The sequence below is a fragment of the Centroberyx affinis genome, unplaced genomic scaffold, assembly GCF_046629955.1.
Source record: "Centroberyx affinis isolate AG114_WGS23_722 - 3 ecotype Tasmania unplaced genomic scaffold, CSIRO-AGI_Caff_v1 ptg003406l_1, whole genome shotgun sequence".
Classification (NCBI taxonomy): domain Eukaryota; kingdom Metazoa; phylum Chordata; class Actinopteri; order Beryciformes; family Berycidae; genus Centroberyx; species Centroberyx affinis.
Window position 1 is genome coordinate 127,501 of NW_027281385.1, and position 16,845 is coordinate 144,345.

At 39.8% G+C, this 16,845-nt stretch overlaps 1 protein-coding gene across 1 annotated transcript in view; it reads left to right on the plus strand.

Moving 5' to 3' along the window:
* LOC139660863 (collagen alpha-1(II) chain) overlaps positions 1–14,604 on the plus strand; it is an 83,951-nt gene extending 69,347 nt beyond the window's left edge. The window contains exons 50-68 of the mRNA XM_071539120.1: positions 458–565; positions 699–752; positions 872–925; positions 1,177–1,230; positions 1,926–1,979; positions 2,663–2,716; positions 2,836–2,889; positions 3,125–3,178; positions 3,533–3,586; positions 4,399–4,452; positions 4,600–4,653; positions 5,378–5,395; positions 5,708–5,761; positions 6,544–6,606; positions 7,093–7,258; positions 8,931–9,040; positions 10,347–10,427; positions 11,084–11,266; positions 14,370–14,604. Coding sequence (XP_071395221.1) covers positions 458–565; positions 699–752; positions 872–925; positions 1,177–1,230; positions 1,926–1,979; positions 2,663–2,716; positions 2,836–2,889; positions 3,125–3,178; positions 3,533–3,586; positions 4,399–4,452; positions 4,600–4,653; positions 5,378–5,395; positions 5,708–5,761; positions 6,544–6,606; positions 7,093–7,258; positions 8,931–9,040; positions 10,347–10,427; positions 11,084–11,266; positions 14,370–14,519 — 1,473 coding nt within the window. The 3' untranslated portion in view covers positions 14,520–14,604. The remainder of the gene's footprint in view (positions 1–457; positions 566–698; positions 753–871; positions 926–1,176; positions 1,231–1,925; positions 1,980–2,662; positions 2,717–2,835; positions 2,890–3,124; positions 3,179–3,532; positions 3,587–4,398; positions 4,453–4,599; positions 4,654–5,377; positions 5,396–5,707; positions 5,762–6,543; positions 6,607–7,092; positions 7,259–8,930; positions 9,041–10,346; positions 10,428–11,083; positions 11,267–14,369) is intronic.
* Positions 14,605–16,845: the final 2,241 nt, after the last annotated feature.

Genomic DNA, 16,845 nt, shown 5'->3' on the forward strand with positions numbered 1-16,845 from the left:
AGCCTTTCAGGGCTAGATACCTGGGATTCAACCAACGCACGATTGTATCTCCCATGTGTGGAAATGTCATTCCGTCCTGTATTCAATCTTATTTCCCTTGGAACAATTTTAAACATCTGCCAACAGAGTAAAGTAATTACACTTGTTGCCAATGCAATTTTTTCCTTGGGCCAGGTAACAGCAGTTTGAAGTAAGAACTTAAGAACTTATCAAGTGACATTATCTCAGTACTACTAGTACTGAGATAATGTCACTTGATTTGGACAAAAACAGAAATAAATTGAGTCCCATCAGCTCCAAGTCAGATTATCTCATCCAATTGGCAATATTTTCATTTACTTTAAGGAAAAGTAGATTTTAAGGGCAAATACAAAATGTAAATGACTTTATAAATGACTGAAGATGAAGATGAATAGCTTGCATTGCGTTTACTCTTTATGTGATGTCTGCATGACAGGGCCCCGTAGGAAAGGTTGGGCCTCAGGGAGACACGGGTGCTAAAGGGGAACCAGGGCCAGAGGGACTGAAAGGAGACGCAGGGGCTCCAGGCCCACCAGGGGAACAGGTGTGTGTGCTTTTCATGCTATATACCTTTGTTAGTTATAAAGCCACTGGTACTATACATACTTCAATAAATACAGTGCAAATAACTTGTATTTAGTGTATGTAAATATCCACAATACTTCCTATCTGTCTAGGGTGAGGATGGTCTGCCAGGAGTCATGGGTCCCTCGGCTCTCCCTGGGTTAGAGGTAAAAACTCTCCCTTCCTGAGCTGCATCTGTCTGCTGTTAATTACCAGTGCTGAGGATTGTGCACTTCCTTAGCCTCTCTAACTTCATTATGCCTTATGTTTTCTTTCCCTTCCTTAGGGTGCTCCTGGTGAGGTGGGAGCCCAGGGGCCCCCGGGTCCCCCAGGGGTTCAAGTAAGTTTCCATGTTTGCAGCACAGGATTGCTGCGGATGATGAAACCGCATTTTGCAGTTTGGTTGTGCCATATCAGTGAGGAAATTAGGAAACATCCATAAAGATCATAGAGAACATCTATAATATCTATCTGTATGTCTGTCTGATAGCAAGTTGGATATAGCTAGTAATACCATTTATAGCAAATAATTAAGTATATTTAGACCTTTTAAAACAGTAAAAAATATATATATGTATCATTGCAATGCAGGGAGTGCGGGGAAGGCCAGGACCGGAGGGGAAACAGGGCATGAGAGGGGAGAAGGTAAGATCTTCAAACATTGTTCACTAATACATACTGCACATCTTACTGAGTCATTTAATCTGGTGTCCAAAATCCTACTTTTCCAAAAGTGTGTGCCAATAGGATCGGTAATTGTTTTACTTCCAATGCATTCACATTACATGCAGGCCTTTTCAAGAGAGGAACAATTTGAATTTCACTGGAGAAATGTAAAAAATCATCTGGTTCCATTGGCAGATTAAAGATAATGTCACTGGATTCAAGAAATCCTTGAAAGAAGTTTAGTTGCATCAGAAACAAGTGAAATAATCTCACCTGAATGACACTTTTTTTCACTAGTTTGAGTAAAATGTAAAAAAAAATGTTGCTTTTTTTTTTTTTTTTCTATTCATTACGGATTATTTGTTCTCTTTGTGATTTAGAACTACGATACGATACAATATGATACAATACAACTTTATCGTCAGTTTACACAACTATAGGATCTGACCTCCCAAAAAAATATTAGAAGCCCTAAACATTTTAAAAATCATATAATGGCATGGGGGGAGCCAAGCACATGTGTTTCAGTAGTAAACCCCTCTTCAGTTTGCAGTGTGTGATTTGTTACACAGTCACAGCACTGAAACTGCCTCTTTTCCAGGGGCAACTTGTGCATGCAGAGAGGCTGCGCTGCATTCACTTGCTCGCTGATGTGTGTGATTTCACCCCTACAGGGAGACGATGGCATAGATGGATCACCAGGGAAGACGGGTCACATTGGAAGGAGGGTAAGAGCGCTCCGATTCAATCTCTTCTAATTTTGCAGTTGAATAATAGACGGCGCTTTCCACAAAGACAATTCTACAGTGTTTCTCAAAGTGTGGGGCACGGCCCCCTGGGTAGAGGCAACCGAGGTATACGGAGAGAGATTGGGGGTGAAAGGGAGAAAGCCGCCACTTCTTATCAACATTATACTGGCTGTTCTTTCTTTTTTGAGTCTGGCATCTTAACTATTAATGCTTTAATGATGTGCTGAAAGAGGTGATTCTAAGAAATGTGAAGATTTAAAGCCTTCCATATTACTGGCAAAAAGTCTGTGTAGATTAATTTCCTCTTCAACTCTTAATTTTAAGGCCAGTGGATTTTGTTTTAAAACATACTGGCAGAAACGCGAATTTAGCTGCTAATTTAGTCATTGTTTCTATTTAGATTTATAAAACAGCCATTGTTTAGTGTTGAAATACAGGAATTATGGTACAGATATTGTGCTACATGCGTCATGCCTGTATATATGTGTGTGTGTGTGTGTGTGTGTGTGTGCGTGTGTGCGTGTGGCGACAGGGGAAATGGCTGAAAAAGTTTTGACAGCGACCGCAGTAATGAATTCATACATAAAAGATTAGGTAATGTGGCGTGTGTTTCGACTCGCTTTGTGCTGCCTCATTGAAAAACATGGTGAACATATCCGCAGGGGAAGAGGGGCAAGGCAGGAGTCAGAGGGACCAGGGGGGAGAGAGGACCAAAGGTGGGATATCTTGAGATAAGGCTTCTCACACACACACACACACACACACACACACTGTTCTGTACACCTAATTTAATTACGTTGCATGAACCAACACTATCTTTTGTCCTGCCTCACAGGGAGACAAGGGAACCACAGGACTGATAGGCCTCGCTGGGTGGGCAGGGCTCATTGTAAGTTGATTTCTTTCTTCTCTAAACATTCATTCATCCGCTCTATCATCACTTATGCCATAGTTTAAAAACTGTATCAGCAAACTGCCTCTTAAATAACCTCTTCCTTTCCCTCCCTTCTTATTAAAAGACTGGAGGGAAAGGGATCTATAAAGTAATGTATTGCACTATTATAATGCATGTGATCAGTCAGCGAATTGATATCCATTTGATGAATGTCTTTTTTATCATCAAGGGAATCCCCGGATTGCGTGGGGAGTTTGGGGATCAAGGTGAAAACGGGAAAGAGGTAAACACGTAATTAATGAACAATATATAGGTGCAATGACAGGTTGATATTCAGCCAGACCAAACTGGAATCAACATGTTTATATATAAGGCTGGCTTGACTTTTTTCCTGAAGTTGCACCAGTTGAGTTTGGGTTTGGATTCAAAAAACACAATTGAAAAATACCATTACCGGTGAAATTTTGTTGCGGTCTGGGCTCGCAAAACGCTATGATTACCTGCTGGGCTTAGTTTGGGTTCGGGCAGAAATTTGAGGTTGAGTTGTGCTTGAATTTTCAGGACAGACTCAAGCTTTAGCACTGATTTCACTGTAAGAGAGAAGGTGGAGACTTGACTGCACTGTTTGTATCTACAGGGTGAGAAAGGGGACATGGGACTCCCTGGATCAGCTGGAGTTGATGGAATGAAGGTATGAGCTGTCAAGGTTTATCATGTCACTTAAGAGATATGCATAATGCCTACTAAAGGAGTGATAATAATGTGAGGATGTTAACTGTGATTATAGGTATGATGGTAATACAGCTAGCAATGTCTGCATCATCAAAGTGCCCATAATTATAGTAAAGAATATCCTCTAAGATATTGTGGCTTTTCTACAATGTTTATCAATGCATCTCTACTGTCTGAAGAGTGTTCCTCAAGCTGGTGCACATGCAGAATAATAAAAAAACAAAAGAAGCTAGAAAGATTGCTAACTAACTCTGTGGTTAGTTTAGCATAGCAAACAATTACATTTTAATAAAGCATGAATTATCAGCATCTTTGTAATTAGTCAAAGCTTCTTTGACAGAACACAAAAGGCCATATATGTGTATAATATTGTCTGTCTCCTATCAAAACACTAATAACCACTACACAAAGATATTAAACACATCACTAGATGATATTGCATATATGTAATAAGTAAAATAAGTGTAATAAGTACAAAAAATGCCGATAGGATGAGATGATTTATGTTCTTCCCCAATACAATTCAGTTTCTTTCGAAAACAAGTGACAGCATCTTGAAATAAAAGGCAGATCCCTCCACTTTTCCCAAGAGGGACATTATCTCACTCCATTAGCATTTTTAATGTGTATTCAGAAAAATAAGATTTTAAGCTGATTACTAATTAAATGCCTATTTACAAAGCATATTTCTCCTTTGGATATTTCTTGCATTGTCTTCCATCCGACGTCTTATGGAAACATTTTGTCACAAATGCTCTGTGACTTTTTCAGGGTATTCGGGGTGCTGTTGGGATGCCGGGGCCGGTCGGCCTGAAGGGGGAACAGGTATCCTACGCAACATTAAGACCTTAGTTTTAGCTGTTTGTTCCACTTTTGTGTTTTCAAACTTGAATGTTTACCATATTTGAATATAGGCTCCTTTTGATAGCCAGCTTTGTCTCTTGTCATTAAACTTTTTTCTCTCTTAATTAGGGGAATATTGGTCCGTCTGGACCAAGGGGCACACCAGGAATGCCAGGACTGCCTGTAAGTTTGCTTTCTCTCATTATTTCCCAATATTTACTCTTTAATTGCCTAAAAATTGAAAGTGCCATTTATTGATTCACTTTGCAAAACACATTTTTACAGACTTATTCAGTACATGCATTTATATAATTGTATTTTACCTATTTTATGTGTTGTCATTGCCTGTTTTATTCTCATTTAGCCCTGTTTTTAATTCATATCTGGAGCTTCCATTTGTTTATCTCACTGGCTCTTACTAGCTGTGTAGAAAGCATTTTGTTTTGAATTCCCTCTGGCTATACAAAGTGTAGCCACAGCTACGCAAATAAGATTTTGCAAAGTTTGGGCAGTTCATCAATAAGTCCCTTTTATCACTGTGGAGAAAGTAGAGAAGTGGAGAAAACCATGTGAATTTGTCACAGAGCTATTATTGTGTTAGAATAATTCCAGTAATTCATTTAAAGTGCAGACTGTCATCTAACTGTCAGGTAACTAATCATTTCTTCAATTGCCAGACTGCTGAATCATTCACAATCCAGCAAGTACATTATGACTGTGTTCATTCTATTGTGTCTTTGGAAAAAAGCCATTGACTTGTCTTGTAAAAACTGCAAAGCCACGGCGGATGGTTTCTTAATGCAGCGGATAGAAGCAGAGGGGGTTTGCAGTCGCTCTTTACACTCCGCCTGCGCACTTCAAAGCAGGCAATCATACTCATGCTCTTTTACTCTCTCTTCTGTTGCAGGGTTTGTTTGGATTAAAGGTATGATACCGTCACTTCAAGCAGTCTTGCCCCTACAAATCAAACCCACTGTAGCTCATACTCATCTTTATCTGAAAAGCAAATGCCATGGAGAATTCTTGCATTGGTATCGCCCCTGGTTTATGTTGATGGCTCACATAATCATAAACCTGTCACATGTTGGAGATACTGTTAGAGTGTAATGGGATTTTGCTACAGTCTGTATTTCCTTATCAGTGCATTTCATAGTTTATTCTATGGTATCACAGAATACCATGCGGAACGGTGCAGAATTGAACATTGGTGCTCATTACATATTCTCTTCCCCAACAGGGTTTAAAAGGCTTTCAAGGTTTACCTGGCCAAGCTGGGAGGAGGGGCTTCCCGGTAAGTTAGACATCAGAGTTTAGGCGTGTGGCCCTATATAGATGAATGGGCAGAGTGTGACACAAACACTGCCAGAATTAGGAGTTTGATTCCCACTGGGGCCACCAAAAAAAAAAAAGATTGTGCAGCCGTGTTACTATAATGCACTTTAGAAATTTAGAGCATCTTCCAATCGACAAATGTATAATTTCATACAAAGATGTCTGATGCAAATGAAGTCAGCAAATATGAGCTGCACAATTCTTCTTTTATATGTCTTTCTGCTGACATTTATTTAGTTCACTGCCTTTTGGCCACCACTATTTTTGGATATGGGGGGGAAGGAGGCCTAAATCTTTAGTTAATTGGCTGAGAAAGTCTGCTTCTTGAACTTCAAACTTCAAATCAACTTTACTACAGTCTTTATACTACAAAGAATGTCCATTGCCACTCGCTATTTGTCTTAAAATCTTCAGACAATGTTGTTCTTAAACCAAGGCAAGATATCTGTGAATGTTGTGAGATTTAATTTGTTTCCAGTGTAACTCAATTAGTAGTGACAGTATTGAGACGGATGGAGAAATCTGACTTACTCATGATAAAGTCAATTAACTCAAGAAAATTCTTGAAACGTGAAGCTGTTTGGAAAGGACCTTTCTCACCCAACTGCCAGATTTTTCACTTGTTTTATAAATATAACATTTTTAAGACAGAATACAACTATTAAATGACTGCTTAAGATAGACATTTTTACAGCATACTCCCAGAGGGTTAATCAGCGTTGCGTCTGCCTTTTGTTTTAGGGTCCACCTGGCATGCCTGGACCCCCAGGACCATCACTGAACATGACCTTAACTCAACTCAAGGCAAGTGATTCATATCTTCATTGTCAAATAAATGTATTCTATAAATTGGTCGAACACATCAGTACGACCCATTTACCATGAGAGCGCCTAGGGTATGTCTCTATAAATCAAACCTTTTTATTTTATTTTTGTTACTACTTTTAAGGAACTTCTACTTAATGTGATAGAGAGAAACAACATGATAACATGCTTGAAAAATAAAAAGTTAAAAGCCAAACTCGCACTCACAAGATCACAAGTAGCCTACATGGTGTCCGCATCAGCCAAAAACATCTTGTCAAAAACATCACAACTTTTTTCTTGTTCCCAATATCCATCATCGCCTGAATCTCTAAAATTGCATATTAAGAAAACTGGTTTTGTGCGTTTTCATTCACTATTCTATGCTACAACAATAAAGCCTGATACTTTTTCTCTCATATTTCAAATATCACAATAATAAGAAGCAACTCAGCGGGTCTGCTCTTAATGTCTTTCCGTGTCTAGGACCTGATGTACGTGTCAGACAAGCCCAACTATCCTCTGCTCCAGACGCTGCTGGAGTCTCTGCAGCAGGAGCTTCGGCTGCTGGTCGACCCTCCAGACGGCAGCAAGGAGCATCCTGCCACCACCTGCCTGGAGCTCTGGCTCTGTCACCCCAACTACACCAGCGGTCAGTCACTAAGACACTCAGGCCTCGGGCATATTGACAACGTTTGGAGAACCATCTTTGCAGTAAAACTGTAAAATCCCCACTTCCGCTGGAGCCACTTAGGATCCGGCTGTGGAAATGATTTAGAAACCGTTTAGCCTGAGTTGTGTACTTGTACACGGAGTGGTTTTCCAAAGATTATCCTCTCTATTATATCATGTGGGCTCATTTCACACTCCATGACACACCAATTCCAAACTTTTCTCAAATTGTCTGACAGAGTAAATCCATCTGGTGTGGTTCATTCGACATCGACAAAAATCTCAATTCATGCCTGCCTAATTGACAATGTTCCTATGGTTGAATTTTCACTGATAATCAGACACATTCAGCCAGTTTCATTGCATTTTTACCCGCTGGAATGTTGAAGAAAAAAATAAACAAACTAAACTAACTGTCCAACTAAAACATGTCCATAATGACACCTTAAAAATGTAGATAAATGTACATATAAAATAAAAAAAATGTGTATGAATCCTCATTTTCTTGACAAATGTATTTCAGAATACAGTAGGCCACAACCTAGGATATTTTGGTGTGGGCTTATTTGTTGAAATACTTTTTGAGTTAGAAAAAATATTTGTATACCTACTCAAAAGACATGTGGGTACAATTACATAGCATAAGTATACAGTAGCCTATAGTATGTTTTTTTTATGCTAGATTTTTTTTTTTAGAGAAGATCAATAGAAGACCAAACTGCAGCTGCATCAACACCTTATTGCTGTTGTCATCTGAGTGTGCCATCAGAATATTTAAAAGATACTATCTATTTAAATAACAATTTAAATAGATTATATACATATGTGGCATGACTTAGATGTTCAGATGCTCTAATTCCTAGTGACACCCCTAACTGATGTATTTATATCTCCCACCTCTATAGCAATGAGAATAAGAGCCTTCATGGAATTTCCATATTTATTGTTACCTTTCGTTCTGTAAATAAAAAGCAAAGAGAAAGCCTTTTCTTTAGGGCACTATGGAGGTTTTACTTCAGCTTTGCTAACAGCCCCTGTGAGCTGGTGTCATCTGTCAAACCTATACTGTATTTGAACCACAGCACAGATGACTAAAATTGGATGTTTTGATTCTGTACAGTATATTATGCAACACAGTAAAAACGACTTATGTGATATGAAAACACACTAAATCAAGGAATTTGCCTCAATTTACCTGCGAAGAGGAATGAAAGCTGAAGAATGTAAGGAGGTGAAAACATGTTATTTTTCTTTTAGAAGGACTCAATAGTTAGCCATTCCTTCTGGGAACTGTTCACCCATATCTAATGAATAATCTAACGATTAATGCCTCTGATTAATGAGGTCTCATTGAACATCATGGGTGAAGGATTTAAATGTGGTGCACTTCTCAGCTGCTGGTTAGAGCAAGAATAATAATAATACAGGAAAGTACTGAAAATATTCTATGAAAGTATTCTACCATACGCTGGCTGCATCAGACCCGTTCCAATACTTTCATGTCTTTAATGTTTCTTCAGTACAGTGACTGATTCGTTTCTAGGCTTCATCAGGTTTTGCTCTTCCCCATCAGGTCTGAAGCCTTTCAGTGTGCAGTAGAAGGCTTTCATCCTTGAAGGCTTCATTGAACTTATGTTAACCTCTCTCTGCAGGAATGTATTACATTGACCCCAACCAGGGCAGCCCAGCAGATGCTCTGCTGGCCTACTGCAGCTTCTCCGCTACATCAAAACAGACCTGCCTCCATCCTCGAGACACGCAGGTACAAAGGCATTATTAGAGAACGGCGAGAGGAATTGCACCTCTAGATGAAGGAGGTGCCTGCTAACTTCATGTCGCAGTGTTGCAGCACTCAAGACTGACTCAAGTTCCAATTTTGATTTGATTTGTCCTCCACCGAGGACTTAAACTTGAGGTTGACACTTCATCACCTTAGACACAGGCTACACATTTTTTCAGCATTACCCTAAATTTGAACTTGATCATCTGGTTGTCGACATGTAGACAGAGGCTATGAAAGTTTATCTTACAACACAACCACTGATGGATGATGTAACATATCAGTGAGCGAGCTGCCTCGGAGCGAGAGCGTTGCTAATCAAGTGATGAAGATGGTTCCACTACATGTTGCGAGCTTCGCTTACATTGATTTTACATTAACTGGCATGAAAAGTAGTGCCAAATGTAGTGCCAAGGAAAAGACTGTTCTAGCATGGATTACTTGAACTCAAACTGGTTACCTGGACGCAGACTCAACTACTGAATACTTGAGACCGGACTCGGACAAGACCTTGGTGACTCTGACTTGGGACCTGGGACTTGACTTGGCCTTGAGGTTTGGTGACTCGACTACAACACTGTCATGTAGCACATAAAACACCACACACTCATAACTGTGATGCAGGATAAGGCTTTATTATTACCAACATTTCAACGGGCAGGATGGTGTAGTGAGTAGGCAGACGACCTGGGTTCAGGCCTCCGTGTCATCTGAAAAAAAGCATCTGCCCTGCTGAAGTGTCCGAGCAAGACAATGAATCCCTACCAGCTGCAGGGCTGCTGCTCTGTAGCTGATCCTGACCTCTGACCTCCCTGTGGAGGCGGTAAATGCAAGCCTTAAAAAAGTACCAGATTCATCATAAGGGCATGTGACATCTGACACCCTGATGAAGGCAGCCTGCTGATCAAGATGTTGGCGATAATAAAATCTTTTTCTGTCTTGGAGTTAATAGTGTGCAGCTATACTTCCAAGTAAAAAAAAAAACATAGACACCATCTCACCTCTCAACCTCGCTACTCTCATGCAAACAATGGGTGAACATTCAGTATTAAATAAAACATTGAGTCACTCAACCAAAGAATAATATCAATTGGTCTCGGCTACCTCAGAGTGAATGCATTTTTAAGTAAGGAATCCAATTTACTTTTGGTTCATGCTTGAGCTGCATGCTAATCTGGAGTTCATCAGCTGCTGTCTGAATATCATTGCCCTTCATGAGTCTATTACATGATAGCATGACTTGCTCTCCAATTTGCATATATGGTCTTCTTCTCTTCTCTGCCTGCAGGTGCCCATGAAAGCCTGGATGGAAGAGTCTTCCACAGAGGGATCTTTCCTGTGGCTTAGCAGGCTGGAGCAGGGCTTTCAGGTGGGTGGATGCTAAAGCATGGAAGTCACATAACCATAACAAATTTACCCTAATTTGAATCTATTATCTTACATAACCCTACCTCTAGCAATTCTAACATTGATGTGGGCAGATCACTGAATTTATCATGAACCTAGACCTCAATAAAATTACAAACGCCGACAACAAGCCATATCAAATTAATGGTGTCACACAGCCAATTCCTATATGTATTTAATGTATTTTCAATTATTATTCTTCACTTTGCAAAGTGCAAATGTGTCACATACAAAAACTGGAGATACTTGTCACAGCAGGAGATATCCAGCACGCCATTTGCTGAAAAAAAATCTACTCGTCTCAAACACAAACACAACAGAATTTATGTTTTCTGCCTTACGTCTGCAGGAAAACCTCGTCATTTAGATTTTAGTGATTCGACAAATGTTTCCAATGATGATGGGGTGTCTCCAAAATGTTTTCAGATTGCAGGCATTGCGTATTTGTTTCCACTGTGGTTCCCAAAAGTGTTTAGCAAGCATTAAGATCATCTGTTTCCCATCTGCTTTAAGCCTGTTTTATGTGTTTGTTGTATTTGCAATATTGTTATTCTTGTTCTTTAATTATCTACCAGCTGAGAGGAGTAATAAACCGAATTCTTAATCTTCTGCCGTCAGTTTTACTATCCAGGTGCCAATGTGGTCCAGATGCGATTCCTGAAGTTGCACAGTAATACTGCCATCCAGAAGGTGACTTACTCCTGCCATCCAGGGCACAAACTCGGCCAGACAGAGAGAGACATCAAATTCCTGGCTGACACAAGGAAGCAAAGTTACCTAGGAGCGATTAAAGACTGTGTGGTACGTAAAAGATGTTTAAGCTTGTATCCACCAGGCACATCTTTTTTAGCTAGCAGGGCTAAAGAGAGGCTTGGGGAAGCCCACTGTTGTTTTTATGGGACTATTTAAAGTTTTATGTTTGAAGCACAGATCTCTTGTGTTTAGGTTATTTTTCACTTCTAGTGCTCAGTGCTGAATCCTAAATTTCTCAGCAGTATCGGGGATGCAAAACGTTGCATCTTTTCTAGTGACAGTAATGAGAGAAAGAAGCCCAGCACTGAAAAAAGGAGGTTCCTGGTGGACGCACAACCTTCTTTTTGTGGGGTTTGGGACTCATACTTTACTTTGTTTGAAAATGTTTAAGTGCATAAATCTCTCAGAGTTTATAAATTGTCAACCACAAAACCTGGCTGCGCTGGGAACCCGTAGTCAGCATCACTTTTTTTTTACATTTATTTTTAAAATCTAGTCTAATAGTTTTACTTTCAACACATTTACAAAAAAGGAAAATTAGTTTTAGCTAATATTATTTTATCTTGTGTTCCAGATCATCCTTTTAAAGAGATATATTTAAGATATATTTTTAGGCATTTCTGCTTTATTAGAAAAATATGTGGAGCAAAGGGACAGAAAAGATATTATTAGGCCTATTATCATTATAAATTATTATTAGTGGTAGTAGTTGTAATAGTTGTTGTGGTGGTTGTGGTGTTAGTAGTAATATATGCTTTTCTTAATGCTACAAAGTGATATAAAAACCAAGGAAGAAAACAAGCATTATAACAATCAACTATAACAACGGCCTGCCCCTTTTAAGGCCCGCTCAGCGGCACAGATATACCAGAAGATTATTGTAATGCTAATATTTTTCTAGCAACACAAACATACAGACGATATATCCTACAATTTCTCCTGTATACCAAAATGCAATGCGATCATCCCGTGTCCGGGTGCGTCAAACGAATATCCGGTGCATTTTTTGGAAGCAATGATGTTTAATGTAGTGTCCGAAACATTGTTTGGTCGTTGCCCATATAGTTCAGTATACAGTATATACATACAAACACTCCATAGGGAAGCAGTTGAAGTTGTGAAGTGAACCTTAAAATCAGTTTGTAATTACCACTGAGGTCAAGGACAAGTAGAGCAGAACATCCGCAAGCATGTGCTGCTAAATGCATTTGTATCTCCAAGTAAACCAGTCTTCATGATGATTTGAAAGGAAAACAGATTGGAATTTATATAAGAAATAATTTCTGTTCATGTATTCAATGAAAGAGAAATTAGATTAACCTTTGTTAGTCTCATGAATGGCAGTGGCACAACCACAGGCAATGAGTTTGAGGTTTCTGAAAGTAATACATATTAATTTAGGGAGTATTATTCATCTAAATTCGACCACATCTCTTCCAACACAAGGAACACTATTAGAGGAAATCAATACAGAAATCAATACAAAAGGAAGACTAAAAATCACTTTCACAGTTAAATCTTAAGATAAGTTCTGCAACAATTCAGAGGTGACATTGGAATTAATAACATTTTTTGAAATTGCATTGATTGATCCAAAATTACAGGGTACCGACTTCATGGTCTAGTCACGCACCAGGACGACACTTTGGGATGATTAAATATTATTGATTGAATTGTTGAATTATCAGGCAAGGTGACATGCAGTGGTAGAGGGTGGAAATGGAAATGGGGTAACATAGGTAGCGGGAGCTCTCCTGTCACTGAATAGGAATATTACAAGAGAACTGGTATTTTTGGAAGCTCTTAATAGGATGGGGAGGAGAACCATGATGGCTTATAAAGTTGGGTGGAAACACATTCCCTGCGACTGTATTGTAATTACTATAATGTTTGTGGATGTTATTTTGAGGCTCTTAGTTGTTGTGTCTCCTTATTTATTTATTAATTATTATTTTGTGCTTCATGCCTTGGTTTTCCTTATGTCCTATGTATCTGTGTATTATGTTTTTTGTAATTGAAAAATTCAATAAACAAATTTGAATATAAAGTTGGGTGGAGGAACCTGGCAACTCTGGACCTGGTTTGGAGGCACCTGGAAACCCTGGAAATAGAGAAGGAGGGATGATATATCTGGGAAAATGGGTGGAGGAGTGTGGAAACTCTGAATGAGAGGAGGACAAGAAATCTGGCATATCTGAAGAAAAGGAGGAGGGGAATCCTGACCTTTCTGGAAGGGGAGGGGAGGGGTAATCTGGGCATTTCTTCTTAGTCGGATTTGGAAATTGGCTTTGATCTCTGTGAGGGAGGTGGAAAATGCTGCTGACTTCTCTTGGAGAGGTCTGCAGAGGGCATGTAATGGAATGGCGTGCAGGTCCTTACATGCAACAGAGGTCATGTGTGAGATTTGAAGTCAAGATGCCACCAGTACATTTATCCGCCTTAGTGCAGTGAGCCACCAGGACAGGGAAGTAGGTTTTCCTGTGTGTAGTTACCAATATAATGCGACACTTGGTGGTGACAGCGGAGCCCCAGGGCAGCTTTTGTTGGAGGTTGACTGCTCCTGAACATTCATGGAGATGTGTGTGTGCACTGAAAAGAGAAAATGTGAAATATCACTTTTGAGACATATCACAGATAATAGTTGTCTGGTGTCCAGCCCCCTTGAATCGCAGTCTTTTAGCACTTTTTGAATTTACATGGTGATTCATAGCGGTCTAGACGCAAGCCTATCCACCGGCAATTATTTCGGACAGATACTATCCGAGATACTTGATTGGATGGTCGATGTGGGCGGGACAAACCTATTGGAATTGGATAATAGCAAGCTAGTCTTAGCGATTTCATCAGTCATAAAAACGTTTGACATTTTGGTAGTAGACATTTTGGTAGTTGTTGTCTCGCTGTGGAAAGGCGGCATAAGTAGGTTTGTCCCGCCTACATCGACCATCCAATCCGGTATGTCAGACATTATCTGTCCAAAATAACTGCCGATGGATAGGCTTGCATCCAAAATTCAAAAAGTGCTAAAGACTGCGATTCATGGGGGCTGGACACCAGGCAAAGATAATAGATGTTTAAGGATATTGTCAAATTTGATACTGATTCCAGTCGATTAAATATAAAAATCTGTATTGTGTTTCCTGTGTGTCAGCCTGGAGAGGAGGCCGTGTCTGGAGCCCGGGAGTCTGTGTTCGAGTTCGAGGACCTCCAGCTGCTTCCTCTGAGAGACGTGGCGGTGATGGAGGGTGAAAACTTTACACACCAGTTTGGCTTCACCGTCGGACCGGTCTGTTTCAGCTAGAGGGCGAGACAACTGTGCCATCCCGTATAGGACTCACTCACAGATCCAGGATATGAACCTCTATCCAGAAGCCCCCTCCGCTCCCCCCCCCAAAAAAAAACCCTGGAGACCAAGAGGACAACTGGAATCTTTCCTCCACTTTCTGGCATCACTATTAATCCCCCCCCCCCCCCCCACCCTCTCTCAAGTTGAGTGACTCCACATAAATTAATCTGAGAGGGCATCAGTCTCCCTGTGCTCATGTTTTTTATGGAGAAGTCAATTTTGTTTACAGAGACGTTTATCTTGTATTGAATAATTTAAAAATGTATGTTTTTTTTTACCTTTTATATATACTGGTTTCTTTTCCATTTGATTTTGTATTATGTTCTTTGGGCTTCTGTTATAGCCAGCCCATTGTGTATATAAAAGTCAGACTGTCCTAATTGACTGTTCTGTATCAAATGCAGTGGGGTTTCGCCTCTCAACAATGTGTTCTGTTCAGGGACACAGCTACTGTTGTCCCACTGGCCACATGCCACCAAGCCAGTAAACGTGCTCTAAGGTGCTCACTGTAACGCCACTGCTTTAGTACTGTAAGTGAACTGAGTAGTTGTGTCACTTTTTTTCAAGGTGCTGATCAGGTTTCATTTGAAAAACCCAAAATGTGTCTCATCATAAAGCAATAAAAGGGGGACAGTCATTTAATCTCTTCATCTCAATACTTGATGCTGTCTGTAGGCTACAGCAACACTAAATCTCATTTTGTTAAAATACAAAACATTGTTTGTTTTACAATTTCAAATATATTTTTTTGTATTATTTTTCATGTCTCAGGTATGATATCTTCATATGATATACACACAGGCACTGAAGCTGCTGTTGATTGGTTTGCATGGTTGGTTTTGTAGTAGAGCATTAAAGTGATGTTGAACTTTGGTAGTACCTTGGGTTGTGTAGCTTCCTGGTCATGATATAACCTCAAAAATCTGCGATTCTCTGTTATCAGTTGCTCTAAGAGGGGATTAGAGAATTGCATATAAAATTGCCAATAATTGTAAATAGGTGAAAAACAAGTGAGAGATTCTTTTTTTTAGATATTGGCAGAATCTGCTTTGTCAAAGTTCTGTCTCACACCTTTTTTTTGCCTATTTACAATTATTGGTAAACATATAATTATCTTTGTTCTATCGGCATTAGTTTCCTCCAACTGGATTGCGGTGTTACACTTGTTCAAATGGAAAGGTTTAATAAAGATAAAGAAAGCAATTCACTTAAACAACAATTCAACAGCATGCTTTTTGGATATATTGTCAGAATCTGCTTTGTTCGCGTTTGTTTATGTGCTAGAAGTGTGATTTTCAGACCTGTTCCTCCATACAATGGCAGTGAATAGAGAGAGAGAAAAACACAATTCTCCAATCTCCTCTATTGGAGCAACAGATAACAGAGAATCACCGATATTACGGTTATATCATGACCAGGAAGCTACATGACCCATACTACCAAAGTTAAACATCATTTTAAAACAAAACTTTAGAAATGTTACAGATTCAAGTGTGTTCAGGAGAGCTGCATACTTTCTTGTTCTGTGGTATTATCTCATGTACACTAAAGACCCAGGGCTTACTATTCTACTTTTTTCCTCCCAAAACAACAATACTGTCATATTTTTTGCATCTTGTTACCAATAGAGATAATGTGCGCATTTGGCTATAACGCAAGAGTTCTGCCAAACAGTGGCCCCCGATGTTATAAACTTTATTGACCCTGGAGAGCCCTCCATTGAAAAAGTGCCTATTGCCGCCCCTGCTCAAACACTTAGCACTGAGTAATCGCTGTCTACCCCGGTTTCTACTTCATTCAATCTAAGAAGTGCTTAGGCCCAGAGAAAAGAAACAAGCCTTGAAGCTTCTCAGCAGAATCAAGATTTGGTGTTTGTTTTGCAAAGCAGGTCAGCAGTGTGAGCGATCACCAACAATGTAGCGTACAGTCTAAGCATATAGGATTGGGAAAGGTCTCAGGGAGTTCAGGACCCGCAGCATTTGTGATGAGAGCGTCGTCGTCTGTCAATACAGCCTGCACATTAGCTCTTATTCAGCCTGAAAATACCAAAAACTTCAGCCTCCTCGCCCATACCAAACTCCCAGCTCTGGAGAACCTGAGGGCCTGTTGATTATTCATGAGGCTGGGACATGTCTAGCATTGTATGACTGCCATGAAACAGGGCAGAAATGTAGCTACTATAATTTCATGCCAAAGGATAGCGTTTAGATCAAAGTTTAGGTGTCTGAACTCAACCCCGGTGCTGAAATTCTGGCCTAATGATTAATTTGGGGTGTTTTCT